The sequence below is a fragment of the Eubalaena glacialis genome, chromosome 11 (assembly GCF_028564815.1).
Source record: "Eubalaena glacialis isolate mEubGla1 chromosome 11, mEubGla1.1.hap2.+ XY, whole genome shotgun sequence".
Classification (NCBI taxonomy): Eukaryota; Metazoa; Chordata; class Mammalia; order Artiodactyla; family Balaenidae; genus Eubalaena; species Eubalaena glacialis.
In genome coordinates this window covers 60574973-60602780 of record NC_083726.1, presented here as the reverse complement: position 1 = coordinate 60602780, position 27808 = coordinate 60574973, and the positions used below count along the sequence as shown (strand labels likewise).

At 49.8% G+C, this 27808-nt stretch overlaps 1 protein-coding gene across 5 annotated transcripts; it reads left to right on the top strand.

Annotated features, from left to right (window-relative positions):
- Positions 1-120: 120 nt before the first annotated feature.
- Positions 121-26713, top strand: IKZF4 (IKAROS family zinc finger 4). 5 transcript variants are annotated; one of them, XM_061206506.1, is made up of 9 exons: positions 121-361; positions 8815-8866; positions 9985-10083; positions 15720-15824; positions 17801-18061; positions 18853-19020; positions 21644-21805; positions 22184-22315; positions 22949-26713. In XM_061206506.1, the coding sequence occupies exons 5-9, from the start codon at positions 17821-17823 to the stop codon at positions 23707-23709; spliced, it is 1464 nt and encodes a 487-aa protein (XP_061062489.1). In that variant the 5' UTR covers positions 121-361; positions 8815-8866; positions 9985-10083; positions 15720-15824; positions 17801-17820; the 3' UTR covers positions 23710-26713. The 5 variants fall into 5 exon arrangements, with proteins under 5 accessions (XP_061062489.1, XP_061062491.1, XP_061062492.1 ...); XM_061206508.1 differs by having other exon boundaries at positions 8812-8866; XM_061206509.1 differs by lacking the exon at positions 121-361 and adding an exon at positions 3868-3892.
- The last annotated feature ends 1095 nt before the right edge of the window (positions 26714-27808 follow it).

Sequence of the window (27808 nt, the reverse complement as noted above, 5' to 3'; positions counted from 1 at the left end):
CTAGCTCTTCCTCCCTTGTCTCCCCAGCTTGTGGGCGCTCGGTGTTCAGCCACGCCGCCTGTCGCCTGGTAGTGGGGCCGGAAGTTGTTCGGGGGAGGGGGGACAGCCGTGCTGGGGGGGTTTATGGGGGGGGCCCGTCCCTCCTCAGGTGAAGCCGCTGATGGAGATGGAGCCGCCGCCGCCGCTGAGCGCCCGGGTCCCGCCTCCGGCCCGGCTGCGGCCGGCTCAGTGACCCCACTCCCCCCGCACTGGGCCGCCCGGGCCAGAGTGGGGGACCCCCGCCGCCCCGCCCCCTTCTCCCCCAATACCTTCCCCTCTCCCTCTCCCGCCCAGCCTGCGCGCGCGCGCGGAGCTGCCTCAGGTGAGTGAGGGGCGGGGTTTGGGCGAAGCGCGAGGGGCGGGGCCTCGGCCGCCGGGGGCGGGGCCTGAGGGGCTTCGGTGTGAAGGGAGGGGGACACGTGGGCGGGGGCGAGGCGGGAAGAGGGTCGCTGGGTGGGTTGCGGCCCAAGGGAGGAAGCTGGCATGGGGGCTTTGGCGCGAGGCCACAGGATTGAGGGGGACGTAGCAGGGACCTAGGCGTCCTAAAAGGGCGGGAGATGGGTCACGGCAGAGGACCGAGGACAGGCGGGAGCTGGTGTGCGCGAGGCTCCTTCGTGGGGTACAGCTGGGGTAGAACGGAAGGACAGGGCGGAGAAAGGAAAATTAGACTGGGTACCTGGGCAAAGAAGCGAGAGGCGGCGCGGGGTGGGGTGGGGGGAAAGTGTTGGTCAAGAAGGTTAGAGAGAAAGACATAGGCCTAAGTGGGAAGACTGGGAGGCAGTGAGCAGAGTGGGAGAAACATGTGGTAGAGAAGAAACTTAGGGTGGAGCGAAAAGTGCTGTCTGGGGTACTATGTAGGGTGAGAAGTCCAGGGAACCTGAGAAGCAAGGTTGGGAAGGAAGAGATTCATTGGGTAGGAGCCCTAAGGAAGAAACACAGAGGAAGCCCTGGGGCAGACCACCAGAGGGTACAACAGACTTGGGAAGCAGGTCTAAACTAAAACAGCCTTCCCTATATCTCCTCACACAGCCCCATCCCCAGTTACTGTCTTCGCCCTTGTAGTTGTAGATTCTCACTGTTTGATTTCTATCCTTTTTTTTTTTTTTTTTTTTTAATTATGACTGGTCCTGTCTGGTGACAATGTTTAATGGGAACATGGACCTTTAGATAAGAGATGTTTAGGAAATATGGTACCCCATTTCCCCCTCCAAGGTCATGAATTTACTGACTCTGCGTCTAGGAAGATTTGATGTATTACCAACCACATTGTGTCAAAGTTTGCACACCTTCTTTCACCTCAGTCCCTTCTCCTATAAGCAAAACTGTCTACTGTTGTGATTTATCCACCCCCACTTACATGTCTGATAGCTCCAGCTATACTCCAGTCTCCCCAGTCCGAGCCCTCAAAGCATCAGTGGTGAGCTTGGTATGGTTGTGACTTGCTCATAGGTCAGCTCTAGGCCTTCCGAAATCATGGCCAAGCAGCAGACTATTGAGGCTTGGCTGTTTCCCCTTAATGCTACGTGTTCACTTTGTCTGGGTGAAGGTACATGTCCATGTCCTTAGGAAGCAATAAAAGTAGGTGTCTGACTACCTAGAATATTTCCACTTAAGACCACTCAGATTCTGAGGACAAGACCAGATAAAAGGCCAAATCAGACACCCTTTGGGTGTAGCATCTTATTTGGTAGGGGTATGTGAAATGCCCAGCCGGGAATTCCTCATCTCCTCATGGGTCTGCCAGTGGGTCAGTGAACCTTGCTCTGTGGTGTGCGGGGGACTTCAGCCTTCCCCACTTACAGCCTAATTCAGAGAATCCAGACTGCTCCCTGGGTCATGAGAACCGTCAAAAGAATGGCTCCTGAGATAAAAATAAAGTCTTTAAAGAAGAAAATAGCCTTACCATTGGGAAGCAGGAGAGGTCTCAGTGGAGCTTCTGGGGTGGGCCCCAGGATGGTGGGAGCTGCCCTCAATTTGGCAGCTTCAGAATTATATCTTGTCCTACTCAATAGATGCTGATGTCTCAAGCACAAAACATAATGTTTTTGTTGCCCACTGAGTGCAGTTAGTTAGTTCAATTGTAGCTTCTGGGCAATCCCCTTACTCTCAGTAGGTTTGGAGGACTTGGCTCAGAAATAAGTCCTGACTTTTTTCCAGTGGAAAATGCAACTGAAAGTTTATTCCTTATTTCCTCTTAGTACGTGCTTAGTACTTCCCAGCATGGGAGGAACATTATCCCACCTTTTATCCTACCTTCCCCACCCAACATCCACAAAGAAATTATTTCCTCCCAGACTGGCCATCTCTCTTCCCTCAACACACACACACACACAAAATAGTCAAGGAAAAATAAAAAGTTATTGTATTGACATGTATACACTGATGTGTATAAAATTGGTGACTGATTAAAAAAAAAAAGTTATTGTAGGGCAGGTATTTCTAGCCTCATTTCGCTCTGTAGGAACAAATAGGAGTGTGGAACCCTGTGGGTATAGACAATGCCACAGGCAGAGGGACTCCCTTTGTTGGTCTCTTGACCCTGCTGGAGAAAGCTCTGAATTCCAGGCTCTTTGATTTGCCTCCTTTTCTCAGAAGAGTTGGGGACTCTGTATTGGAAACAGAGAGACAGGTTTAAGGTCTTTCAGAGGAAAGCATCTAAGAAAGGGTAGTGCTGATATGAATGGCCTGGTCCCCCCCAAGGGTCATCGACCTTGCAGACTCTGCTGGAATACGTATGCTGGTCTAATCCTTGAGCCAAGGAGCCCTGTTCCTACATTAAAGAGATTTAGTGAGAGTCTAGGTTGGCTTTTTCCTCAGGCCCATAATCTCTGAAAACAGACATGGGAGGGAGAGCATTATTTCTCTTCCCATCCATAGACCTGTGTTTGTAGTTCAAGGACTTAAGTCACTAAGATGGAGACCCCAAAACTGTTCATTTCATCACCCAAGAAAGAAGGCAAGCAGAGGAGCCCCAGACCTTGCTATGGCAAGATTTGATTTTGTGCTGTAGTAGAAAGAAGCCCAGACTGGTAACCTGGGTTCTATTTGTCCTACTTCTATCGCTAACCAGATGGGTGACTCTGGGCTTAGTTTAACTCTTCTGTTAAAAACCAAGCGATTGGAGATCATCTCTCAACTCCATTCTAGCTCCAAGATTCCCCAGGTCCTGGAGCACCCCTGCCCCAGGCCCTCCAAATGAACAGAGGCTTACTAAATTGGATTGTCAGAGCAAGATTCGTTGTTAGCAGAGGAGCCTGAAAACATCTTCCTGGCCCAAACAACAGTGAGCTCTTTTGGTCACCATGCATTAGGGACTTCTGGCCAGGACTGCCACCAAAGGCAATTGTTTCTGTCTCTTCCACCTTTTTGCCACCCTACCCCAATCAGAATAGTTAATTGAGACTTCCATGTCATTTCAAACTTCACTTGAGATAGTAAACCCTGTTTTGGGCATCTTTGGCTTCAAAACTTATTATTATAAACCTCAAATTGAATTGCCCTGCTCTACTTTACCCACCCCTGCCAAAAGGTACAGCTGAACAGCAGTGACCTTGTGGAGCCTTTCTATGAACACAGGGCTTATATACTCAAGGGTATACCCAAAAGCCCCAGAAAGTATCATCTCATGTGCATCACACCTGGTGATTTAAACTGTTTAGTTTGGCCCTTTCCTTAGTCCTGAAATGAGACATGGGAGGGGTGAGATTGTTTCTCCTCCCACCCGTAAACCTTAGCCTTCTCTCTCTTCCGCAGTCTACGTGGGGAGGCCAGGGAAGCACAAAGAACAAGAGAAAAGATGCATCCAACTGAGAGCTAAAAGGAGACAATGAGGTGATATTTTCCCACTGCCCAGGTGTGGTGTTTCCAGCTCTTACCCCTTCTTATTTTAGAGACTGGCCATTCCTAGGGTGACCTGAGAATTCATCCCCCCGACACTGCTCCCCAAGCACTTGGATAACGAAGCTGAGCTGTCCTCGTCTGTGTTATAAGTAAACAGGTCACTATCTACAGCCTGGTGAAAATGAGTCAGATCTTTCTGCTGTAAATACAGACACATAAGCTGAGAAAAGGTTGGTGGGTTTCCTTCAGAGGGCACTAGGTTGACCCTAAAGATCACTTCAGAGCTGCAAATCGCTCAATGTCTAGGTCTGGTTCCTGGAAAGCGGCGTGTAGTCAGGTTGCAAACAATACCTAATTCCACCTCTTCTCTCAACCCTTTACCCTTTCCCCCTCCCCAGTTATTCAAAGTCCTGATAGAGAGCAGAGCCAGCTTTGTGATTCCAACATGTTTTTTGCTGAGATTTCATTCAGTTCAGGAAGGCACAGACAGGAGAGGATGATGCTTGGGTTTGGTCCACTTCTAGTACCTGCACTGCTCAATCCCAGGCAGGTGGGAAGATCTGTCTTGTTCATAATCACTGGGCAAATATCATATGATATTGCTTATGTGTGGAATCTAAAAAAGCTACAAATGGACTTATCTACAAAACAGAAATAGAGTTACAGATGTAGAAAATAAACTTATCGTTACGGGGGAGGGGGGTAAGGGAGGGGAGGGATAAATTGGAAGATTGGGATTGACACATACACACTACTATATATAAAATAGATGACTAATAAGGACCTACTGTATAGCACAGGGAACTCTACTCAATACTCTGTAATGGCCTGTATGGGAAAAAAATCTAAAAAAGAGTGGATATATGTATATGTATAACTGATCCACTTTGCTGTACACCTGAAACTAACACAACATTGTAAATCAACTATACCCCAGTAAATTTTTTTTTAAAAAATCACTGGACTCCACCTCAGATCCCAGATCCTAAGAGAGACCAGAGAAAAAAATCTCCCCTCCTCCCTATTGCAGCCAAAAGGATGGCATGGATCCTTGCCCCTCTCTCCACTTTCACCCTCTTTCCCAACGACATCCTCCTCACTACCTTTCTACCCACTAAGCCACATGGAGTGTGTTTTAAATTCCAGTCTTGGAGTTTCACTGGATCAAACAGGATTCTTTGGAGGATTTGAAGAGCTTTAATTACTTGTGATGTCCATATTCTTTTAGGCTTTCAGAGCCACTACACAGAGAAAACTTGACTTTCTGATATTTTTTTCACCAATAGTTAGAGCTGTGGGAACGTTTTTGTGGAGATGGGGAGATGAGGGTGGTAGCTGATGCCTGACCTTGGAAGTCAGACCTTGGATTGGTCTCACCTGCTGCTTCTCAGGAAGTGTGGTGGGAAATCTTCTGTCTGGAAGGGATACCCATTCCTGCCCATTTCTGTTTAAATGCGATATCATGTTGATGGAAGAAAGCCAGGGCCATGGAGGATTCTTATTATGGTGCCAGGTGCATTCAAAAGAACATGGAAGAAAGTCTTTGTCTCGGGTTACAATGACCAACCTTTCCTCCTTCCTCATAAAAATACTTCCTTTTGAATTGGGAGGCTGGCTGTTTCTAGTTGCTTTGTATTCAGCTCACTGAACTGAATTTACAGTACATATGTGCCTACGTCCATCACTGAATGGTGTCTGTGTTGCTATAAAGCCAGTTTCCTTTTGAGATCTTTGAACCAAACCTGTCTTGTGTCACTAGCTTCTCCCTCTTTATGCCTCCTCCCGCTGTGGTGTGTCTCCAGTTGGCACTGCCTACTTTGACCCAGTTCCTCTAAGGAGACACTAAGATCTGCCTGGCAGGCCAGGCAGGGGAGAAGGTGCTTTGAGGGGCAGGGAGTGGGAAGGTGGAGAGGGATATGCTGCCTGAAGACTTGAGCAAACAGTGAAGTACATCTCCTGATGTGCTCCTGGCTCTTGGAATACCAGGATTGGGAACAGCAGAATCTCAGTCCGGTCTCACTCCCAGGGCTACCAACTTGGCATTTAGACCAGCTGGAGACAGCTAAAGACTGATTTTTCCCAAGATGTGTCATGGAGCACCTGTTAAGAAAAATTAAGAAGCAGAAGAACTCAGTTCCTCAGTTTCTAGGAGCGAAGTCCAACTCAGAAAACAGACCCTTCAGACCCTTCTGGAAATTGTTTTGGGGCCATTAGGGCAGGTGTCCAAGAATGAGATGCACTTCCTGAGCCAGTACTCAGCATAGCTGAATGCTGTGCTTCAACTGTTCTGCCCACCTAGTGCTTGTCTAGCTCCCCCTTCATACACACACATGCGCGCGCACACACACACACACACACACACACACACAAAATCGCATTAGGATATTTCTCCCCATAGAGCCTGCTCAATTTGTTCTTACTTTTTTTTTTTAATAAATAAATAAATTTATTTATTTATTTTTGGCTGCGTTGGGTCTTCGTTGCTGCGCGCAGGCTTTCTCTAGTTGCAGTGACCGGGGGCTACTCTTCGTTGCGGTGCGTGGGCTTCTCATCGTGGTGGCTTCTCTTGTTGTGGAGCACAGGCTCTAGGCGCATAGGCTTCAGTAGTTGGGGCACACGGGCTCAGTAGTTGTGGCTCGCGGGTTCTAGAGCGCAGGCTCTGTAGGTGTGGCTCACGGGCTTAGTTGCTCCGCGGCATGTGGGATCTTCCCAGACCAGGGATCAAACCCGTATCCCCTGCATTGGCAGGTGGATTCTTAACCACTGTGCCACCAGGGAAGTCCCTGCTCTTACTTTTTAAGTAACAGACCCAACTCCCACGGGGATCATACCAAAGGAAAAGATGTTAGAACCAGGGAAAAGCAAGAAGATCCATGAAGGCCTTGAGTACCCTGGCTTTTGAAAGGAAGCACACCTCAGAGAGGCAGGAGACTTGGGTTCTTTTCCTTGTTCCAGGCTCACTATGAGCCCTGAGACAAGTCACCTAGCTGCTCTGAACCTCAGTTTCTCCAAGCAGAAAATGGGGAAAAACCTACTCACTCTTGCTTCTCCTGCATTGGGGGGTGGGGGGGCGGGGTGTGAGGGAAGTCACATGTGGCATCTTGAGCTCTGCAAAATCCCAAAGGGCAATTATGGAGCTAATGATTCGGAAATGAAAGGGACCCCATGAGTACCAGACCGCGTTCCCTCGTATTTCCATCTCTGACCACCGCAAATTCTATGGCTAGTTCCAGAGGGTATGAGTTCACTAACCACTGTGGACTTGGGCTCTTCTCATCATTGCTCCTAAGGGAACCTTCAAGGAACCGCTTCTTATTGTGGCTTGGTCTAGCAGTCTGGTCCCAAAGCTCAGTCCATCCCGGGGAGGATGTCAAGAAAAGAGGAGTTGAAAATAAACTTGGAGAATTTTTTCTTCCACACCCAGGCGTCCTAGGTGAGACTAGAAATCTCTCTAATGAAATCTAGGGAGAGCTGCTTTGCGAAGTGAAGGAGAGCCCGTGTGTCAGGCTTTCTCATGAGACTTTTTAGAGTATGATGTCTCTCAGCACTAGACAAGAATGACTTGGAGTGTGGTGGGAGGGAGACAGGGTGATAGACACTTTTCCCCTGTGTGCCCTCCAGAGCCCCCATCCCCACCTCTATCAATATAGTATTACCAGCAAACCAGATTTCCATCCATCTGCCTCAGTGAGATCCTTCAAAGAGACCAAGAATCCAGGTGGCAGCTCAGGCTGTTCCCCCGCCCCACTCTAGCTCCCCAAAATCTACCCCTGGGGTATTTATTTTTCATGAGATGACTGCTGAAAGCAATTTTGGATGTATGTAAATTTCCACCAAATAGAATTTTTTTTTTCTCCTCCCACAGGCTCCTGGGATAATTCATTGCAACAAATTATCACTTTTAATTATCCTCAGTTCTTGATTGTTTAATACTCTACTGCCAATTACTGTTTGCCTTCCCTCAAATAGACTAACCTGCATTTTAAATTAATTTATTTATTTATATTTATTTTTGGCTGTGTTGGGTCTTCGTTTCTGTGCGAGGGCTTTCTCCAGTTGTGGCGAGCGGGGGCCACTCTTCATCGCGGTGCGCGGGCCTCTCACTATCGTGGCCTCTCTTGTTGCGGAGCACAGGCTCCAGACGCGCAAGCTCAGTAGTTGTGGCTCACGGGCCCAGCTGCTCCGCGGCATGTGGGATCTTCCCATACCAGGGCTCGAACCCGTGTCCCCTGCATCGGCAGGCAGACTCTCAACCACTGCGCCACCAGGGAAGCCCTAACCTGCATTTTAAATTCAGGTTCCCACCCCAACTCCCCTTTTAAAAAAATAAACATAGCAAAGTAATCGACAAGAAGTAAGGGGGAAAACACTTAAAGGTTTAATTTGACTGTTACACCTTCAGTAGAGGATTCCTCTCTGAACTTGAGGTGGGCTGCTCTCCTTTATCTTCTACTTTCCTGTCCCCCTCCCTCCTTCCACCCAAAAAAGTATCCCTTGAACGACCGAATCTAGCTTCTTCCTCCTATTACTACCCCATCCTTAACAAGGTTTAGAGCCTCTACGGGGTTGTTTCTTTGCCTCATGAGAGCTGAGCTGTAACCTGTCTCCTTTCCTACACCATCAGCTCCACTTACAGGGAGAGGGTCTACTCTCCAAACAACACAATCAGGGACCAGTGTAGAATAAGACAGTGTTTCCACCCGAGAGACTGGGGAAGCCTGCAGAAGTTGGGGGTTGGCGGAGACCCTGGGGTTTGTAAGTCAGGGTACATCGTCTTTCTCTCCGGGACAAAGTATGAGGTTTTGCTTCTTTAGGATAAGGTCAGAGCACACTTAAGTGATCCTTTAGGGTTCTTGCTAACTCCAGAATGTCAGAGAGAAACCTACTCCCTTTCCAGATCTGGCTTCTAATAGTAGCTGTTTTCTCTTCCAGCAGAATCTCTCTAAGATGGACATAGAAGACAGCAATGGCCGCTCCTATATGTCTGGTATGCCCTCTTGTGCATTCTGTTTGTAAGGGGCTGGGAGCAGATGCTCTCCTGTGGAGCAGAGTGGAGAGCCTTCAGCCTAGCACAGGACCTCTGAGTGCCCTGGTCACAGAGCTGTCACTCACTCTTGGTGGTGTGCATTTATTTTGGTCATTTTACATTCCCTAAAAAGTGATTCTCTTCCCAGACATCTTGGAGGATAGGAGTAGGTGAAGGAAATAGGAGGGGAATATGAGTGGAGACTATTAGAGAGAGGACTGATTTGAAACAAAGAGACAGAAGGAAGATAAGATTCCTTCTTCTGTGCTCTGAGGTCACCAGCTAAACACGACATCCTGTCCCAGCCAGGTAGAGCGCAGAGCCAGGTTTCAAACCTCAGAGGCCTGCAGGGGCCAGGTGGGTATGTAAAAGAGTGAATTGGCTTTGGATAATGAGCAGAAGAGAATGATGGGGACTGTCCTGGACTGGAGAGCACATGTCCTACCTCAAGGAGCAGCAGCTCTGCAGGGTCCAGCAGGCATCGCCATGTGGGAATGCGTAGCCAGTATGGCCCAAACTTCAAGCTTTTCAAAAGAAATCAGAAATCAGGATTTTATATGAAATGTCTCCATTTAAAAATAATAATTCCATATTTTAAAAAATGTTCCATGGGGCAAGAAGCCAAATTTATCTATGGTCTGAATTCAGCCAGTGGGCCAAGAGCTTACACCTTTGAAGGAGAGGTAGAGAGCCCAATTCTCCCCCAATCCTTTCCGTGATCATAACGTCGTAGCTTTTTATACCTGCCAAATACTCTTATTGAGGCAGAAGAGATCACTGCTTGTAGGATGGGTGGCTTTTAGGGATATGAAAGTAATCAGGATCCTCTTAGAGTTTCACAAGATGAAAAGAAATGAGGAACTTCATCTGGCTCTCTCTGAGGGTGTAGGAAAGGGCCTAAGACAGAGTTTGTCTCTACGATGGAAGGAATCATTTTTTGGACCATTAGAATGTTAGGGCAGGAAATGATTGTAAGATGTAAGGGAAGCCAGAATTGGGTTTTGAGGTGATGCGTATCCCCATCAGTAATCCAGGCACCATTGTAGAAATGACCTATAGTTTATTTTTTTACCTTAAAGTGGGACCAATGGAGGAATTATGGGCATGCGCTAAGGGAGATAGCAAGATGGGTCAGACACACATATGAGAGTCATTGACAACACCTGCATAATGTCAAGGTAAGAAGTTGACTCTGACCCCTTTCTCATTTAAGGAGGGAAGGCGTTGGAATGGGTACAGGCATTTGATACCTGTTACATGCTGGACAGAGTAACAGGGATCAAGTGGACTGATTTAGTTGAAAGAGACTTTATTGGAACTAAAGTCTTGGCCTTTCTGAGGAACCAGCCAATCCTCCTACCTCCTGCTCAGTTAAGCCTATTCAGAAAACCACTATTGAGGAACACCTGTTCTCAGGACCCTGCGTCGGTGCTGGGGAACACTCAGATGGAGAAGTCCCTGCCCTAAGGCAGGCAAATGAGAAGCTAGGAAGCCGGCTGGGGAAATCCCATGGAGCTCTTTTCAGTCCTATCTCTGGAGAATGTTGGGTATTAGAGGAAAACTTCTGAGGGTGTTGGCTTCACTGTGCTATGAAACCAAGCTTTTCCCTGCTTTCAGCAGGGTGGCACTTCCTAGATAAGAAGAGTCCTCTGCACAGGATGGTTTTTGAATGAAAGTGGAGGCCAGAAACCCCTCATCTGTGTTCTGAGAATTCTAGATGTCAGCAGCTATTGCACCTTAGAGAGGCACAGGGGAAAATCAAGGCAGGGTTAACATTAGCACTGAAAAGCAGCCCCTGCAGGACTGGGCGTGGCTGAGACAGTTCACGGGAGGGGTGCCTGAGTGCCCGTCGCTGACCCTTCTCTCCCGGACTGATGTGGAAGCAGTGGGAAAGGCTGCGGTGTACACCCCTCCTAAAGTACGCGGCGGCCCCCTCACGGTCATCACAGCTCTTCCGCCTCCACACCTGGGGGCCTTCACTTGCCTGGCCAGTTGATGAAGAGGGTATCTCTCCTGTTCTTCGAAGAGATTTTCCCACCGCATAGAACCTATTTCAGAAAATCCACCTTTTCTTCCCCTATCTCTTTCTAAAGGTGCAGATCATTCCCTCCTGGGGAAGAGAGGGAAGAAAGGAGGAATCCATTAATTTACCACACAGGTGCTCTCCCCACCCCCATTCCCTATCTTTCAAGGGAAACTGAGTTGCTCAAACGCAGCTCGTGCAATTAACTGACTGAGCAGTGCTTGTCCCAAGTTTTCTGGGACTGTGAAATGTTTAAGGGAACCTTGGCAGAAAGGGATCCAGGGGTAGACAGCCCAAAGTTTCACGGCCCCTCCCACCCCCAAATTCTTGGAATCAGAAAATCTAGTCTTCCAAAGTAGGTCAGCACGTCAGTGAGCAGCTCCTCTGGAAGGGAAGGGAGCAGAGGCCTTGTCTTGATAGAGGGCGGATTCAGCCAGGGCTGTCGGCTGCTGGGGCCCCAGGGGCACAGGAGGGGAGGGGAGGTGGGGAGACTATACCAGTACTTTGCCTGGAATCTGAAAGGGCTCAGGGCCACAGAGCAACACGAGCCTGAGATCAGACTGTGCAGGGCCCTCTGGCTGCTGGGAAGGGGGAGGCTGTCAGTCCCCAGATCTGGAGAGCGACCTCCCTCCTGGAGGAGGAAGGAAAGGAGGGATACGGAGAGCCTGAGTTCTGTGGGGGAGGGGCTCTCTGCCGATCTGAGAGCCTTGAAGCTGCCCGCTGTCCTGGGCCCCATGACCTCTGAGGCCTTGGCTTCCCCAGCTGGCAGAGGATTGGGCCTTCCCTGGGGGCCCCCCTTTCTCCCCCAACCCTGTGGGCCCATCCATCTCTCTCTCTCTTGCACACACTCTTGTCTCTCTCAGGCATTTGTTGTGCAGTTCCTCTTTGTCTGCTGGGCACGAGGGCAACGGCTTCTGCCTCCCTCCCTGTGGACCCCCCCCAACCCCAGCCCTTCACTGGCTTGAGGAAGGGATGCTGTAGCCTAGCCCCCGTCACCACATACACATTCTCTCCAGCCCCCTCCCCAGGCACATCCAAGCTGTGCTGCTTCTGCTTTCTCCCTCTCCCTCTCCCTCTCTCTCTCCCTCTCTCTCTCTCCCTCTCTCCCTCTCTCTCTCCCTCTCTCCCTCTCTCCCTCTCTCCCTCCCTCTCTCTCTCTCTCCCTCTCTCCCTCTCTCTCTCTCCCTCTCTCCTTCTCTCTCTCTCTCTCACACACACACACTCACACACACACACACACACACACACAGACACACGCTCACACACACACCCTGGGCTGAGCTCTTGCTGGCTGCAGCCGTGGGCCCCTGCTCACCGTGCCGCTGCCGCTGCCTGCGAAATGACGGCGGTTCCCCTCACTTCCAGGAATCCACGCTTCCTGGAAGGTGAGTGGCTGGGCTCACCCCTGCCTGCCACCGAGACGCAGACATGCACACACCACCCGCACTCCCTCGCCGTTTCCAAGGCGGCGGCCGCGTTCGCACCCCAGGGTCTCACCGGCAAGGGAAGGATAATGTAAGTTCAGGCAGAAGGTGGCTAGTGGAGGGGGGAAGGGGGGTGCTGGGGCTAGGGAGCCAATTCAGTAACAACTCCCAAGGCTGAGGAGAGGGAGAGGATGGGGGCTGTGTGTATAGCAGGGGAGGGGGCGTTCCTCCTTACACTTGCGGAGGATGGGAAATGGTGTTTGGTGTTGCTAAGCAAAGGCTGTGACTTGGACAGTGGGAGCTTGTGGTGACATCTTGATTAGGCCTTGGGGACAGATGTAGAGCTGCCTGGGGTGAAATGCCAATGCCGAGACAGGCTGGGGTGGGAATGGGCAATAGAAAGAATCGAGGTAAAGAGGAGCCCTGGCAGCAGATGCCTCAGCCTGGAACTGAGATCTGAGGGGCTTCAGCCTCCTCCCCACAATAGAGCTGGGGATGGGCGTCTTTCTTTGCTCCTGACCCCACTCTTCCCTGCTAGCAGTCTAGCATCCTGCCCCCTGGAACCCATGGTCAAGAAGAGGAAGGCGGTTAGGATGAGGTCCCTTGCAGAGAAGTGTGGAGGCTCTCGGACCTCATGGCTCTTCCCTAGGTGGCCACTCTTTGAAGGGATGGAGGAAGGGCAGCAGGAGCGGAGGGCTGGACCCCCTCAACGTGGGAAACACATTTAGCTGGTGGGATGTTGCTCTGGTTCCTTTCTCTCCCTCCTGCTTTTATGCCCTTTGCCCACCTCCTGGTTCCTCTGATGTGAACCTCATGATTTGGCTTTGCCCTCTGGGGGTTCAGCCAATCTGTGATGACTTTGACCAAGAAAATTTCTCTGAGACCTGAGAGCAGCCCTAATTCTTGGCTTTGACAGTCTGGGATTTCTTGGGAGTCCCAGGCATTTGAAATTCCCTCACTGGGGTTTCTGGGGCTGAGAGAGGAACTGCTGAACTTCCTAAATCTGACTCCAGTTCTCTTCACCTTCCAGCTAAAACTCAAAATCCCTAGAGCCCCAAAAGACTTTCTGACCCCTGAAATGGATTTATTTTATGTATTAGCCCCATAAAAGTAGACTTGAGCCTGTTTTGCCTCTTACCTTTATCCTAGGGAAGGCAACGGCATCAAAGAGCCCGTTGAACTACTGGTGTGACTCTGGCGGTAACTGCTCTTCCTCCTGTTCCCAGGCCTTAAGAGGGAGAGCCACAAAGGGTGTTTTTCCCTTAGTGTCCCTAGATATCCCTTTAAGGATATTTTCCCCATATATCAAGCCCCAGGCCCCAAGAGGCAGCCTCAGCCTGGTAGGCTGGGACCAGCAATGGATTTCCAGCAAGCTCACTCATCCTTTTAGGGTCAAGGACTCAGCGCCAGGGCCCAGAGCCCTGTTCTTCCCCCATTACTAACATCCAGTGATTTAGGACAAGTCAGCACTAACATTTGAAAAGGAATGAGAAGATAACCTTTCAGCCCTTCTAACCTTAGCAAACACTACTCTTAGTTGAAAGGACATATTTTAAAACTGGGTCTGAGTCTACAAGTCTCAACCCACAACTCTGAGATGCTCACTTCACGATATGTGTGTGGTCCTGATATGGGGCAACTTTTTTTAGATAACCATGGCTCATCTAAAGAGCCCCAGCTGGGGAACCTCAGTTTCAAGCCATAAGGCTTCTTCGATAGGTAGTGAACAAATTTCCTCAGGCTTTGATGGGATAGAGTGGGGGAAATGGGACTTTTAGTAGAGGATATGAATGGGAAATGGTCCCAAAGTCCTGAGTGGTTGTTTTCTTCCCACTGACCAAAGCTGGAGAGGGATCCCTCAGGAGGGTGTGTTCCGGATTTCTTGCCTCAGGCCCAAGACTCCAACCATTTTATAATGGAATCTTTATTTTGTGAAAGTAAGTATGTGCATAGCTGGGAAATTGGGTAAAATACTAATAGGTGGACTTTAGGGATGAATTTTAGGGTTTGTCTCTCTCTCTCTCTGTCTGTCTTCCATATTTAGGCCTGTGTGCACACATCTATGCATGTTCATGTTAGCAGATAATGTTGAAGGCTATGACTATGTTTCTCCCAATAGGTATGTTCTCTTTATGTGTATCTGCATATGTGGTATGTGTCCGTGTCTGTGTGTGTTTATCTACATGTGTTTTATTTCACCTGTATATTTGTGCAGAGGATTGTGGGGAGGAGGGATTTTTTTTTAAAGATATGATTCGTATCTTCAGGTGTGTTATCTGATTTTTAAAAACATATATGACACTCTTAAAAAGCATTTTTACAAAGCAATTTGTGAACAAGTTAAAATGAATATATTGAGAATAAACTGATTATTTCACTGTCAAGGGAACATCAAGTAGTAAATATGTGATTGGAATCATATCAGATGGAGGCTTTCTAGAGTAGCCACATTTCTGCTGATTTTAGAAAGTCGAATGGGCCCAGTTCTTCCCTACTGAAACAGTGACTCCCAGTTAGCTATACAGGTGATGGTTAAGGCATGGGTACTTACTGTTTGTGATCACATTGGGGTTCCACCACTACTTGACCTTAGACAAGTAACATAGCCTTTTTTGTGCTTCAGTTTCCTCATCTGTAAAATTAAGATAATATTGGCACCTACTTCACAGAGTTGTTGTGAAGATTAAATGAGATGATTCATTTAAAGTGCATAGAACAATTTCTGGCATGTAGTAAGTACTCAATTAATGTTAGCTGCTATTGTGAATTCCCAGGCGGTTCTGTGGTTAAGACTCCGCACTTCCAATGCAGGGGGTGTGGGTTCGATCCCTGGCCAGGGAACCAAGATCCCACATGCTGTGCGGTGTGGCCATAAAATTAAAAAAATTTTTTTTAATTAAAATGTTAGCTGCTATTATTATGATTACTATCATTATCATTAGATTCAGGGACAATTTCAGCTGCCCTTCCTGCAGATCCCGAACCTGGTGTCAGGGGCTCCGGAGAGGAACAGTAGGGAAGAACGTCTGTCCTGAACCACCTCCCTCCTGAGGCCCCCATTTTCCTCTCCACCCCGGCCCGCCCAGCCCCAGCCCTGCTTCCTGTGGACGTCAGGCAATGATGCTCTTCCCCTCAGGCCTAGATGAAGGTAGGGTGGGCAAGGCGCAGCCACTGAGCTCGTGGAAGTCAGCACCGGGCACCCAGGCTGGCGAGGGCACAAGGTATGGTGCCAGGCATACAACACTGCCTTGTACATGGCTACGAGATAAATGTTTGTGAAACTTAACTGAACTTTGAAGAGATTAGGCAATGGACAGTAAATGGCTCGTGCTGCAACTTCACCTCCCCTCTTGTTCTCTCCTCCAAGGTAGCGGGGACTCATCTCTGGAGAAGGAATTCCTCGGGGCCCCAGTGGGGCCCTCAGTGAGCAGCCCCAACAGCCAGCACTCTTCTCCCAGCCGCTCACTCAGTGGTAAGTGCAGCCTCCTGCCCTCCCTGGCGTTAGGTGCCCTCAGTTCGCCTTCCATGGCAGCCATTTCCCCGTCGCTGCCCTCCTCTGGTTTCCGGCTCAGAGTCTCTAACAGGACTCAGGAGCTCAGTCTGGGGTTTCCCTGACTTCTGAGAGGAGAGTGAATGGTCACTGCCTAGTGACTAGGGTGGAATTAAAAGAGGCGCGGGTGGGATTAAGGTAAAGGCTCCAAAGAGAAATTCTGGAGCTGGAGAAATGAGTAGATAGAAATGGTCGTGAGCTGGAGTTAGGAAATAGAGATGAGAAGGATCCCCCCATCACCACCCCCTAGTCTCCTGCCAGACAGGGTCCCCATGACTGCCCCTCCTCAGCTGGCCCTGGATCTGTGACATTCTCTAAATGGTTGGAATAGCCAGGAATGTAGGTCAGAGCTAGAGCCAAAGCTCTCTCCTCCATGGCTCCTCCCTCCTCCATCCCCCTCTCCAGATTTTTACGGAGGGGAGTAGAGGTGTTTGGTCCTATGGGGCAGGAGGATAGTGTGAGCCATTTCTGTCTTCCAGCTTTGCTCTTTCTTTAGCCCGCTGTCTTGGTCTTCCTAGGACCATTTTCCCGCCACTGTTACTTGCTGGCTTCCTGCCCAGGGCCAAGCCAGACATCTTTCCTAATGACAAGAGAATGGAGAAAAAAGCTTCCCTTAGCCTCCTCCTCTCCCCAGTAACTGAAGACATCCCATGTACCCCAACTTTTTTTCTCTTGAAACCTATTTGCCTGGTGGTTGGAATAGGAGGAAAAGGTTGTTTCAGGTCCCAGCAGGACCCCATATCACCACCCAGGATACTTAGGGGATTGGCTTCTTTCTTTCATTTTTTAAATATTTATTTATTTATTTATTTTGGCTGCGTTAGGTCTTTGTTGCTGCACGCAGGCTTTCTCTAGTTGTGGTGAGCAGGGGCCACTCTTCACTGCAGTGCGTGGGCTTCTCACTGCGGTGGCTTCTCTTGTTGCGGAGCACGGGCTCTAGGCGCAAGGGCTTCAGTGGTTGTGGCTCACGGCCTCTAGAGCGCAGGCTCAGTAGTTGTGGCGTACGGGCTTAGTTGCTCCATGGCATGTGGGATCTTCCTGGACCAGGGCTCGAATCCGTGTCCCCTGCACTGGCAGGCGGATTCTTAACCACTGCACCACCAGGGAAGTCCCGAATTGGCTTATTTTATTTTATTTTATTTTATTTATTTATTTTTGGCTGTGTTGGGCCTTCATTGCTGCACGCGGGCTTTCTCTAGTTGCGGCGAGCGGGGGCTACTCTTCATTGCGATGCGGGGGCTTCTCATAGTGGTGGCTTCTCTTGTTGCAGAGCATTGGCTCTAGGCACGCAGGCTCAGTAGTTGTGGCTCCTGGGCTCTAGAGCACAGGCTCAGTAGTTGTGGCGCACGGGCTTAGTTGCTCCACGGCATGTGGGATCTTCCCGGACCAGGGCTCAAATCCGTGTCCCCTGCATTGGCAGGCGGATTCTTAACCACTGCGCCACCAGGGAAGTCCCGGATTGGCTTCTTTTTTTTTTTTTTTTTTTTTATTAATTTATTTTTGGCTGTGTTGGGTCTTCGTTTCTGTGCGAGGGCTTTCTCTAGTTGTGGCGAGCGGGGGCCACTCTTCATCGCGGTGCGCGGGCCTCTCACTATCGTGGCCTTTCTTGTTGCGGAGCACAGGCTCCAGACGCGCAGGCTCAGTCGTTGTGGCTCACGGGCCCAGTTGCTCCGCGGCATGTGGGATCCTCCCAGACCAGGGCTCGAACCCGTGTCCCCTGCATTGGCAGGCGGATTCTCAACCGCTGCACCACCAGGGAAGCCCGGATTGGCTTCTTTTAAAGCCTCAATGTCTCAGGGCTTGGAGACAGCCTTTCCGACTTTAGGAGGGCCTTTCTGGCCCACAAGCAGGTTCCACCCTTTGCCTGTCTGTATCCTAAACACCCTCCCACCCTCCAGCCAACTCCATCAAGGTGGAGATGTACAGCGATGAGGAGTCGAGCAGACTGCTCGGGCCGGATGAGCGGCTCCTGGAAAAGGACGACAGTGTGATCGTGGAAGACTCGTTGTCGGAGCCCCTGGGCTACTGTGATGGAAGCGGGCCAGAGCCTCACTCCCCCGGTGGCATCCGGCTGCCCAATGGCAAGCTCAAATGTGACGTCTGTGGCATGGTCTGCATCGGACCCAACGTGCTCATGGTGCACAAGCGTAGCCACACGGGTGAGTACAGCAGGTGCCCCGAGGCAGAGGCCGTGCTGCGAGGCTATGCCGCAGTGGGGTAGCCTCAGGAAGGGAAGGGTCTCTCCCAGCACCATTTCTAGCTGATGAAAAAAAGTCTGGGGATGAAATTTGGACTCCCTCAACACCTGTACTTCCTGGCACTTTCCTCAGCTGTTGTTACAAAGGAAAGCTGGTATTTGTCTCAGGAGGTGACGGAGGGGAAGGTGTGGTAGCCTCAAGAAGGGTCCTATAGTCCAACGGGTATTGTTTGGGCCCTTCTGTCTCATGACTCTTTTTTTTTTTTTTTTTTTTTTGGCCGTGCTGCGAGGCATGTGGGATCTTAGTTCCCTGACCAGGGATCGAACCTTTGCTCCCTGCAGTGGAAGCACTGAGTCTTAACAACTGGACCGCCGGGGAAGTCCCTGTCTCATGATTTTTTTAAAAAAAGGAACACAGAAGCCTCTTCCCAGCTTTCTTGGGCTTTGGGCTTCGGACTTCTGGGGCAGAGTGGGCCCTGCGGGGCTCAGTTCTTAACAACAGTCTTTGGCCCAGAGTTCTAGGTCTGGCGCCCTTCCCCCTGCCACACACCTCTAGTCCACATCTCAGGGTGAGACTGTTCCCAAGGGGTCCTTATAAAGCAGGATTTGTGTGTGTGGCACAGCCCTGCCTCTCAGAAATGTGTTCTGAGCACCTTCCTTCCCCCGGGCGGGGTGAAGCAGAGTGTGAGCGACTAGGTTTAACCTTCACAGTTCCTCACGCCCGGTCGTCTGGGCTCTGTCTTCCACTCGCAGGAGAAAGGCCCTTTCACTGCAACCAGTGCGGTGCCTCCTTCACCCAGAAGGGCAACCTGCTGCGCCACATCAAGCTGCACTCTGGGGAGAAGCCCTTCAAGTGTCCCTTCTGCAACTACGCCTGCCGCCGGCGTGATGCGCTCACTGGCCACCTCCGCACACACTCGGGTAGGTGACCTGTCCGGGACACCTAGCAAATAGAGCTCAGCCACTTCTCTTGTACTGGGGGAGTTACAGTGTCTGCCACTGAGGAGGGCAGAGCACTCACAGAGCAGGGCAGCAGGCCCCATGGGGGATTTGGGGCTCTTTGATGGGGTATTTTACGTCTGCCATTCTCTGTAATAGGGAGCAAGAAGGAGCCTGGGTGATGTTGTTGGCTCTCAACAGTCACCCTCCCTGACTTGGTTTTTATTTATTTATTTATTTATTTATTTATTTGGCTGCACCAGGTCTTAGCTGCAGCACTCGGCATCTTCATTGCCGCATGCAGGATCTTTAGTTGCGGCATGCAGACTCTTAGTGGCAGCATGCGGGATCTAGTTCCCTGACCAGGGATTGAACCCAGGCCCCCTGCGTTGGGAGCGCAGAGTGTTAACCACTGGACCACCAGGGAAGTCCCCCGACTTGGGTTTTAAAGTTCACGCTGATGCCAGAACCCTCTGGGCCCCGTCACCCCCCACTGCTGAGCACCAGGGAAACCCCTCCTTCTACTCCCGTGTGCCCCAGGCCCCACACCTGTCACCATCTGCATCTCCCCACTCTGTCTGGTCTCCCCTTGACTTCCTGCTGGTTTCTGAAAATTTCCATGGGCCTCCCAAACTGGAAGAAAGGACGCCTAGGAAAAGAGTATCCCATTTCTGTTTCCCATCCCAAGAGGTTGTCACCTTCCCAGAGGCAACAGCAAATCCAGAGGGTGCCTGGAGGTCAGTGTTTGGAACAGTGCCAGGGAACTGGACTAACCAGGTTTCCTAGCCCCAGCCAAGGCGGGTTGAGTCAACGTCTTTCTGAATCAGCTGGACAGATAGCACTTTTGAAGCATTTTGCTGAGTTTTAAGCTTTTGGCTTGGACTTGGGAAGAGGCCAGGAGCTGAGCTGGCAGGAAGGAGGGAGCTCAAGATTGGGAAAAGGAAGGAAGAAGGGCAGAGAGGAAAGAATTAGTAGGGTCTGTCCTTGGAAACCTTCCTTGCTGTTTTTCTCTTTCCTTAAACTCTCCTAGGCCAGGATTTAAAGGGACAGAGCAATCACCTCACCACCCTCTACTTCTCCCAGCCACCTACCTTGTTCTAGATTCTCTCACTTTGGAGCTGGGACCTCTTTATCTCTATGTATGTGGAGAACCAGGGAGAAAGATCATTATTGATTCATGCTTTATAATCTACAGAGCATTTCACGTGTGTCTCCTCGCTCATGTGATCCTCATAACAATTCCAAGGTAGATGTTATTATCACAGAGCTCTTGTGCAGCCTCGCTGGAATCCCGTTAATGGCAGGTGCCAGGGAGTTGTGCTCCTTTTCTGAGGAAAAGGGGTGGCTCCCCCTGCTGGTTTGGGACAAGGATGGCTTGGCCCCCTAGAATTCCTACCAAAACAGCAGGGCCAGCTGGGTGGATATTGGATGCTGCTCTGTAGGAGATTATTAGGGACAGAAGCAGACACATATACTGTTGGATCCCATCTCTGTGAGATGTTTTCTGTCACAGCCCACACTATAGGAAAAAAGGAGTTCCTCCCCTAGATGTTAGATCATTTCCCCAAGAGTCTTGGATGGATGAGGACCACGGCATTCATCTCATCCCCCAAACACTCGGATTTACAGTGCCAGAGCAAAATGGCAGTAGATTGATTGAGACTAGGCCCAGTTTAGGCGTTGGGGGGTGGGTAGTAATTACCAGCCTCCTGGAGATACCTTCTCCTGAGTCCCTGCTCAATAGTAGCAAGATACTTTCACAAATATCATCTCTCAAGTTTTTAAAGGAAGTGTTGATCTCAGTTTTTCCAACCTTTTTTTCTTCAGTGGAAACAAAATCTTTATAACCTGTTCTTTATTTTTTAAAAAAAGACCCCCAAAGTTGGTGTTCTCTTCCTTTTATTCTTCGCCTTTACTTTCCTCTTGTTCTTTTCTTTTTTCCTCTTCTCAGAATTTCTCTATCAGTGATGGTTTTTCTAGGGCTCTCTTGGTATCTCAGTGTAGAGAGAAAGAAAAACGAGTAGTAAAACCAGGCCAGGGATGGAGGTAAGAGTACAAGTAAAGGTCAGTGAAAACTGCCCCTCCCCACATTGGCAGATCTAAGGGCTCTTGTTTCTGTCACTCCAGCCCACCAATTTCCTCCAAACTGAAACAGATAGTTCGTAAGCAAAAAAATCCCCTTGTCTGATAAACAGCACTTATACCCGCCTGCCACATGGAAAGGTTAAACCACAGTCTGGGCCCCAGACTCTGAGATCCTGGGGTGGGGCCAGCCTGCCTGCCAGGGATGACCCCCTACAAAGTCCCTGGGTCCTCCCTTCCTTTGAACAACAATTTGGCCATCTTGAGGCCCACCAACAGTCCAAAGCTATGTGCCCTGGGTCCCCTCTCTCCTCCCATAGCTGCCCGTTGTCCCTCTTCTCCAAGGTTTGGTCATCTGTCCGTGCTTGCAGCTGAAGTTGGGGAAAGGAAGACAAGCAGAAGAACTCGACTGAGCAACGTCCCTTCCCCCTCACGCCCGCGCACATTTGCTCCTGGGCGATTTTGCAGAGCCAGGGCACAGGGAGAAGTAACTCCAATGCTTTCTCTTCTCTCTCCTACACAGTCTCCTCTCCCACGGTGGGCAAGCCCTACAAGTGTAACTACTGCGGCCGGAGCTACAAACAGCAGAGCACCCTGGAGGAGCACAAGGAGCGGTGCCACAACTACCTACAGAGTCTCAGCACTGAAGCCCAAGCTCTGGCTGGCCAGTCAGGTGAGCCTGCAGGTAGGACCATCGGGGAGTTGAGAACAAGGCCGGAGGGAGTGCAGGACAAGGGCAATCCCAGCACCTACCCCCACAAAGGGATGGGGTCTATGGAACAGGGACAGTTACCCCAGTAAATGTGCCGAGCACCCCAGTTGGTGCAGAGCCCTGTGGTGGGTACTGCAGGGAGAGCCAGAGGTAGGGGAGGATTTGATCTATGTCCTCAGTCTAATGGGAGAGAGAGAGTACAAGGAAGTATACAATCAAGGGCCACATGTATTTAATTGTCCCCAAATTATCAGAAATGTGCTGTGGTGAGGCCAGGAGCTGAGCTGGCAGGAAGCCAGACTGCTACCCCTACTCAGCTGCTCCTACCTGTTCCCACCTCCCTCCCACTAGGTGATGAGATACGGGACCTGGAGATGGTGCCAGACTCCATGCTGCACTCATCCTCTGAGAGGCCAACTTTCATTGATCGTCTGGCCAACAGCCTCACCAAACGCAAGCGTTCCACTCCCCAGAAGTTTGTAGGTAAGAGTCCAGTTGGAGAGGAGACATCAGCTTTAAGCCACAGCTCATCTAAATCTGAGCACTGGTAGCCATTAGACCAACTGGGTCTGGAGATTCGCTTGGGGGAAAGAAAGCGGTCTGGTGGTCTTTGGTGCTCAGAATCTATCCCCAGAACAGGAGGGGAGTGGAGAGGGAGAGCATCCCTCGCGAGGGTGGAAGAGGGGTCAGAGTTGAGGGTTCTCCAGGTGGTTGGTTGTAAGAGGAGGGGGTCAGGGGCTCAGGCTCTTCCAATTTTTGAAAACAGTAAGGACTTCAGTCTACAGGGGCTGAGTGAAGGACCCTTAGAGTCAGAGAGAAGAGGTGTGTATGGGGTCCCCCCACCTGGCCCTGGTCATTAGCTCTCTAAGGACCTGGAGCTTTATAGAGAGCAACGAAGGAAGTATTCAAGACCAGTGGGCTGGCACTGAGTCCTTCCCTAAGATTATAGCCCAGAGTCAGGGAGCAGCCCCACACAGGACCTGACCTTGAGGGAAGTAAATGAGGGGTGGTGAATAATGTTACAGCCATCCCCAGGGGAAAGAAAATGAAGAAGTAATCCTGGGGGAGCTTAGAAATTATCCAAAGCCAGCCCTGCTGAGACCCTCCTCTCCACAGGCGAAAAGCAGATGCGCTTCAGCCTCTCAGACCTCCCCTATGATGTGAACTCGGGTGGCTATGAGAAGGATGTGGAGTTGGTGCCACACCATGGCCTGGAGCCTGGCTTTGGAGGTTCTCTGGCCTTTGTGGGGGCAGAACATCTGCGTCCCCTCCGCCTTCCACCTACCAACTGCATCTCAGAACTCACGCCCGTCATCAGCTCTGTCTACACTCAGATGCAGCCCCTCCCTGGTCGACTGGAGCTTCCAGGGTCCCGAGAAGCAGGTGAGGGACCCGAGGATCTGGCTGATGGAGGTCCCCTCCTCTACCGGGCCCGAGGCCCCCTGACTGACCCCGGGGCATCCCCCAGCAATGGCTGCCAGGACTCCACAGATACAGAGAGCAACCACGAAGATCGGGTTGGGGCGGTGGTATCCCTCCCTCAGGGTCCCCCACCCCAGCCTCCTCCCACCATTGTGGTGGGCCGGCCCAGTCCTGCCTACGCCAAAGAGGACCCCAAGCCACAGGAGGGGTTACTGCGGGGCACCCCAGGCCCCTCCAAGGAAGTGCTTCGGGTGGTGGGCGAGAGCGGTGAGCCGGTGAAGGCCTTCAAGTGTGAGCACTGCCGCATCCTCTTCCTGGACCATGTCATGTTCACTATCCACATGGGCTGCCATGGCTTCAGAGACCCTTTCGAGTGCAACATCTGTGGTTACCACAGCCAGGACCGGTACGAATTCTCTTCCCACATTGTCCGGGGGGAGCACAAGGTGGGCTAGCGACCTAGCGTCCCCCCTCGGTCCACCACTCCACTGCCCTACCTACAGGAGTCTAGCCCTGTCCCCATCACGTCCCAAGGAGTTGGGTTGTGTAGCCCCGCTACTGGCTACCTGACTTCACACTTGACCCTGACCCCTCCTCACCTGTGCTCCTCCTCTCCCCTGACTGATCTAAGCATTGTGATGAAACAGGTCTTTTGCTTATGTTTCTCCTTTTTCTCTTCTCCTCTCATCCCACCATACTCACTGAGTTATTTATTAATATAATTTGTTGAGTTTTCTTTTTCTTTTTTTTTTTTAACTTATATCAGTCACTTACCACACCCCACTTTCCTGCCCACAGTCCCCTTCTGCTTTAGACCTAATTTTTCTCTTTGATCCAGCTTTCTCCAACAGCCCCAGGGGTAGGAAGCTCCTCTTAGTGCTAAGAGACCTTGAGCTTCTTGATTTAAGTCCTCATCTTTTACATTATCTGATTCTTCAGTTTTGATGCTGATAGCTCCCTCTGGACCTACCTTAGCTCTGTGGCATTATATCTCCTCTCTGGGACCCTTCAACCTGGTACTCCATACCTCTTGTGCCCTCTCACTTTAGGCAGCTTGCACTACTCCTGATCGAATGAAGAAATCCCTCATTTGGAAGTAGGAGAGGCCGAAGAAATTCTCCCCAGGCACCATGGGACTGAGGGTCCTCTTGACATCCCCCTAGTAATACGAGTTCCCCAAAGCCCACATTCAGGATCTGCCTCTAGGATGTGATATCTCTCTCTTCTCTCCTCAAACTGCCCGTCTACTCCGTGGTGGTTTTTCTCTCCTTGGAGGGCCCCAATTTTATATTCTCAGGGGCCAAGGCTAGGTCAGCAGTCCTCTGTCTCTGACACGTTTGGAGCCACAGGTGCCTAAATGGGAACCAGGGAAGGGAATGGGTCAAAATTCTTCTCTTTCTCTCCCACCTCTCAAGCTTCTTCACTCTAGTGACCTTCCTGGGCTCTCAGGGGCTCCTGTGGTCCCTGTCCTATGAGAAACTGGTGAGTTGCTGCCTGATAACAAGGGGGTACCCTCAGCCCCCCGCATCACGCTGCCTTCTTCTTCTCCCCCTAGCAGGATTCACCCTCTCATTCCCGGGCTCCTGGGCCCTGTTCTTAGGATCAGTGGCAGGGAGAAAAGGCTGTCTCTTTTCTCTCTCCTAATTTTCAGTATAACCAAAAATTATCCCAGGATGAGCAAGGGCATGTGCCCCTCTCCCCATTCCACTCTTGTCCCAGCAAGAATGGGATGGGCATAACGGAACTGGGGGGGTCATCCTTTACTGCCCCCTCTACACTCAGCTCCCAGATGTAGGGCAGGAGGGGGCACTCTCCTGGCTACTGCAGAGACCCCTGGCTATTTGGGTAACCTAGTTAGTGAGAAGGGGGCAGGAGGAGATACAGCTCCACTGCAACTGGAGATCTCTTTCTATAAGAGTTCCCTGCCCAAGGCCACAGCCATCCCATTCTCTGCTTCCTTGAGATTCAAACCAAAGCCTGTTTTTCTATATTTAAAGATAAAAAAAGTAAAAACCAAACACAACACCTCACAAGTTGTAACACTTGGTCCTTCTCTCTCTCTCTCTCTCTCTCTCTCTCTCTCTCTCCCTCTCTCCCCCCTTTTCTCTTCCCTTCCATCTTTCTTTCCACATGTCCTTTCCTTATTGGCTCTTTTGCCTCCTACTTTTCTCACTCCCTATCAGGGATAATTTAGGGGGATGGTAAAAGGTTGGCTAAGGAACAGACCCTGGGATTGGGGCTCTTAAGGGCTCTAAGAGAGTCTACCTTACCCTATTATGGGAAGGGAGACCCTAAAAAACTTCTCTTCTTCCTCCTTTTCTCCCCCACTATGTGGTCTCCCCAAGAGAACCAGATTGTCAAGGAGGGGCACTGTGGGTTGACTGTTCCTCCTTGACAATGTAGCAATAAACAGATGCTGCCAAGGGCAGAGGATCGGGGAGTCATCTGGGAGGAGAGTGGTCTCTGGAGAAGGGGAGAGTCTTCTTGAGAACACCCCAGGGAACTGGCTCCTTGTTTCAGAATGGCAGCAGAGCTGAGATTAATATCTGGGGTTCCCCTCAACTGTTCTGGTTATTGAGCCCCTTCCTGTTAGACCTGCCCTCACCATCTCTTCTGCTGCTGTGTATTTGGTGACACCTCATAAGGACTAGTCCCTTCTGGGGTATCAGAGCCTTAGGGTGCCCTGTCCCCTCCCCCAGTCAGTTTTGGCACCTGTAACCTCCTGGAACATGAAAGACTATGCTCTGAGGCCATACTCTGAGCCCATGAGAGCAGAGACTGGAAGGGCAAGACCAGGTGCTAAGGAGGGGAGAGAAGGGCACTCTGTCTCTCTCCAGACCATCACTGCACTTTAACCAGGGTCTTAGGTACAAAATCCTACTTTCTAGAGCCTTCCAGCTCTGGAACCTCAAACATCCTCATGTTCTCTCCCAGCAGCCTTTTGCATAAAAAAAAAAGTAAAGAAAAAGAAAAAAAATACATTGAAACCCACATGGAGAAAAGAGGTGTTTTCCTTTTATATTGATATTTAAAATCAACACCACACAAAAAAATTTCTAAATAGACACTTTTCCAGACCTTTGTTTCTTCGTGTCAGTGTCCAAGCTGCAGATGGGATTTTGTAATACTTCCGGCAGCTTCTTTCCTTGTGTACATAATATATATATAATATATATTTTTAATCAGAAGTTATGAAGAACAAAAAGAAAAAAAAAATAAAACACAGAAGCAAGTGCAATACCACCTCTCTTCTCTCTCTCCCAGGGTTTCATTTGTAGCCTATGCTTGGTGTCTCCTTGGACCTTACCCCTTCACCTCCTCCTCTTCCTTTGGTTCCCCCTTCCCCCACCTTTTTTTTTAAAGAGTTTTTCTCCTTTCTCAAGGGGAGTTAAACTAGCTTTTGAGACTTATTGCAAAGCATTTTGTATATGTAATATATTGTAAGTAAATATTTGTGTAACGGAGATATACTACTGTAAGTTTTGTACTGTACTGGCTGAAGGTCTGTTATAAATAAACATGAGTAATTTAACACCCCTGGTTGTTTTTGCAGACTTCCTTTGCCTTGCTTTTCTGCTGGGAGGGAGGGGGACCTCCTTGCAGCATACTGTACCAACTAGTAAACATTTTGAAGGTGAACAAGTATAAGACTGAGAGAAAACCAAACAAGAGTGCTCAAGTTGTTGCTACAGAAGAACAGAATAATTTTCAACCTAGTATGGGAAGTGGAGGAGAGTTGCCCACCAGGAGTGCCTTCAGGAAAGGAGAGAAAACCCAACCTGTCTATCTGTCCAAAGCAGAGATTCATCAAACATTTGTTGAGTACCTACTATGTGTAAAACACACTATATTCCCAGGGAGATACAAGATACAATAGCATGAATAATGATGAGAATAGAGTCTACCACTTCTTGAGCATTTCATAAATGCCAAGCACTGTGCCAAGTATTCATTTACTTGTAGAGACAACCTATTAAAGAACGGTCACCATTACTAGTGAAGAATAAAAGCCCAAGAGAGAATAGATAACTTGTCTAAGACTTAAAAGCCAGTAAGTGACAGAACCCGGATTTGAACCCAAGGATATGGTGTGTTCACCCAAAGTCTGTGTTTAACCCTTAAAGCCCAGAAATCCAGCCAGTGAAACCCCCAGGCTATAAAAATCCAAAGAAAAGCCAACATAGGAACATTGACTTGGTTCTGTCTTAAATATTAACTATTTTCTGTCCCCCTCACTGAACTTTTTCTGCTCAATCTACCTCATTGCCATTCTATACAATATTGTCTGCTTTGTGTTTTCCATGAGACTATATTGAAGTGAAAACTGGAGATGCTTCCATCTAGAGTCTATCATTTTCCATGACTCACTGAAACTAGCAAATTGAAACTCAAAAAAGACCATGAACATAGTTGTTTTGAAGCCAAAACTAAAGTTAGAAAATAAATTTTAACCCCAATAAAGTGGGTTACAAATTAACGGAAACCATAATGGGTTGTGGGAGGGAGAGTGAATCTGGTGTATTCAGACTCTAGAATGACTCATGAATGAAGGGT